The following is a 2,739-nucleotide window of genomic DNA, read 5'->3' on the forward strand; positions in this document are numbered from 1 at the left end:
GCTGCAAGGGGAGAGATTTAATTTGATTTTTAGATTCTTGGAAAAACTTTTTCAATAAAGGGCCTTGTGCCCAAGACTATTTCAGGCTGCTGGCAGTGTCAGATGAGACCTCTGAGCTGAGGAGGCAGTCTTTGGAGAAGGCATCTCAGAGTGGAGTGAGATATGTTGCTCCTGGGGGGGAAGTCTGTATGGCTGTTGCTCATGGATGAACAGGCCTCGAGAGAAGCATGGTTTCCATTGCCTGTGACTATTGCTAGTACTACTTAAATCTGTAAATCTTGGAATGTTCTTCAGTATGAACCATTTAAAATCCTGAGTCATTTCTGTCTCCGGGTATGCTTCTCGCTGATTCTGTTTCATGCCTGTTGTTTTATCCAAGGCAGTTCATGCCAGCAGCTGAGTCAGTTTGGAAAGGAGGAAGAACAAGTATTAGGGCCTCTTCTGCTCCCAGCCTCCAAGCAACCAATGTTCTTGAGTTAGCCAGGTCCTGCGTCTGGTCCCACCTCTGGGCATGATCATCTTGGTGATATTATCCAATGGAGTGTCACCTTCCAGTGGGAAGATGGTGGACCAGATCCTTGGGGCTTTTAGCCAAGTGAATGGCTGTGCCTTGGGACTCCCTCTGAGCTCTTCCCTGTTCCCTTGCCAACACTCGTGTTCACAAGCATATAAATCAGGAATGGAAGGTGTGCCTTGGAGGAAACTTAGACGTAAGCAGAAATTCAATGTGAATAAGTATGGCCAACCTGTGTTACTCACAGGACTCTTCCTTAGCTGACCGTGCTTTGAGTAGGAGGTTGGACTAGATGTCCTGAAATCTCTTCCAGTGCGAATTTTCTTATGATCCTATGATTTGCCCCAGTTGTGGAGACCAGCAAAAAAGCTCCTCTGCTAGCATGCACACACAGCTCTCTTCTTGAGTGATGCTTTAGATTATGGCAAGAGGAATTCAATGCAGAAACAGACTTTTTAAAATGGGAACAGCCCCACACCATGCACTGGTTGCTGTCATTCATGTATGAGCAGTCTAAGGACAATTAAAATGTCAGCTGTCCACATGAGATCTCAAAAGTAAGGTCCCTGCAGCTCATGCAAAATATCTTTCAGAGACCAGAAAATAACAACTTGAAGGCCTGGTTGCTGAAGCTTCAAAATTGTCCTGTGAGTATTTAATCTCTGTTGGCTAGGGTTGGATGTGGTGTTGAGGGCTGGAGAAACTTATCTTGATTACATATGGTTTGTGGTAGCCACAAAGTTTCTGTAAGAGAGCCAAGTGTTGCAGTAACAGTAAGGACTCTTCCTCCTCTGGTCTAAGAGATGTCAGATTTGATTGTGGGGTCACTGTGTTGGACTAAGCTCAGTTTTTGCATAGGATGTTGGTCTTCAGATCTTGTGAGGCTCGTCAGGTCTTGCCTATGGCCCCTATCCAGCAGAGGAAAGCAGAACTCTACTGGCATTTGAACTGCTGCTAACAGATATGTCTGGATACCTGGATTAGTAAAGACCATGCTCAGATCATAAGGAGTTGAAATTTTGCTTTGAAGGAGAGCCTGTATTCTCTTCCTACTGTCCAGAAACAAGTCATACTGAATGCTCCTGTCTCACCAAAGTTGGGATGGCTGTGGTCTGTAGTGATAAGGTAGAACAGTGATTACCCCAACTTTCTCCTGGAAGCAAGAACTGGGTCATTTTCTGATATCAAAATGCAGAGAACTGACAGTTAAACTGGATTTAATCACTCATGCCTTGAGGGCCCTTGCCCTGAAGTATGTTTGCATGTTATTTTAAGTATTCAAAACCAAGAATATTTTAGAGGAATTTTGGGGTGGTCAGTAATGCCTGCAGTTATGATCCTTCATCTCATCCTGCATCCTCAGTGATGGAGGAATGGTTATGTACCTCGGAGTCACAGCTGCAGCTGAGTCTTGCAGTGCGTGTGTAACAAGGAGAGCTCTGCAGGGACAATATATTTTGTGTGCGCCTTACTGTCAGCTTTCGCCTTCCCAGCTTCACTGTTGTGTGGCTCCGCAAAACCTCCAAAGCCCAGCCAGCTCTGTCCAGTGCATCTTGCATCGCCCTTCCTCTGGGGTCCCTGCACTGCTACACTGAATCTGTCCTTGTTTTCACTGCCTACTCCTTGCTGCGTTTTAACCTCTTCCTCCTGCCCCCTTCTCCACATTTGTTTTCCTCCCTGTGCTGTTTTATTGTGATATAAACCTCGGCAATTCCAAGTTGCAAGCCAAACTTCCCTGCCCTGCCAGCAGACCCGGGATTCAGCCAGGCCTTGCAGCGAGGAGGCAGGTTGGCAGGAGCTGGGGTGCAGCACACCCCTTGGGGTGCTGGCCACCTCCTTGCAGAGCACCAGTGCCTTGGGGAGCTCCTCCCTTCAACAGGTAGACGTTGGGAGCAGCCAGCCTTGCTCTGCTCAGCCTCCTGCACGGAAAGGATAGCGGGGGCTGCCGCGGTGCTGTGAGGCCGGGGTTTGGCGGAGGGCCCCAGGGCATCGCTTGGGGTGGTGGCCCCAACCCCGGGCAGGGAGGGCGGCAGCACCCCGTCCCCGCCGCCCGCGCTGTGGGGAGGGCAGCTCCGCACAAAGCGGGTGGGTAAACCCTCCTCCGGGGCGCGGGGAGGAGGAGGAAGGCGGGGGGATGCTGCTTCCCTCCCTCTCTCTCCTCCTCCCTCGCCGCGGCCGGAGGAGCGCGCAGGCGGCGGCTGGCAGCCCCGGGCGGCACGGCGGAC

The 2,739-nt window shown here is 50.4% G+C and overlaps 1 protein-coding gene across 1 annotated transcript in view; it reads left to right on the forward strand.

Moving 5' to 3' along the window:
- Positions 1-2,648: 2,648 nt before the first annotated feature.
- LOC103895675 (gamma-aminobutyric acid receptor subunit alpha-3) overlaps positions 2,649-2,739 on the forward strand; it is a 71,757-nt gene continuing 71,666 nt past the window's right edge. Inside the window, exon 1 of the mRNA XM_009275354.2 lies at positions 2,649-2,728. Coding sequence (XP_009273629.2) covers positions 2,649-2,728 — 80 coding nt within the window. The remainder of the gene's footprint in view (positions 2,729-2,739) is intronic.

This window comes from Aptenodytes forsteri, unplaced genomic scaffold (assembly GCF_000699145.1).
Source record: "Aptenodytes forsteri isolate BGI_AS27 unplaced genomic scaffold, ASM69914v1 Scaffold143, whole genome shotgun sequence".
Taxonomy (NCBI): domain Eukaryota; kingdom Metazoa; phylum Chordata; class Aves; order Sphenisciformes; family Spheniscidae; genus Aptenodytes; species Aptenodytes forsteri.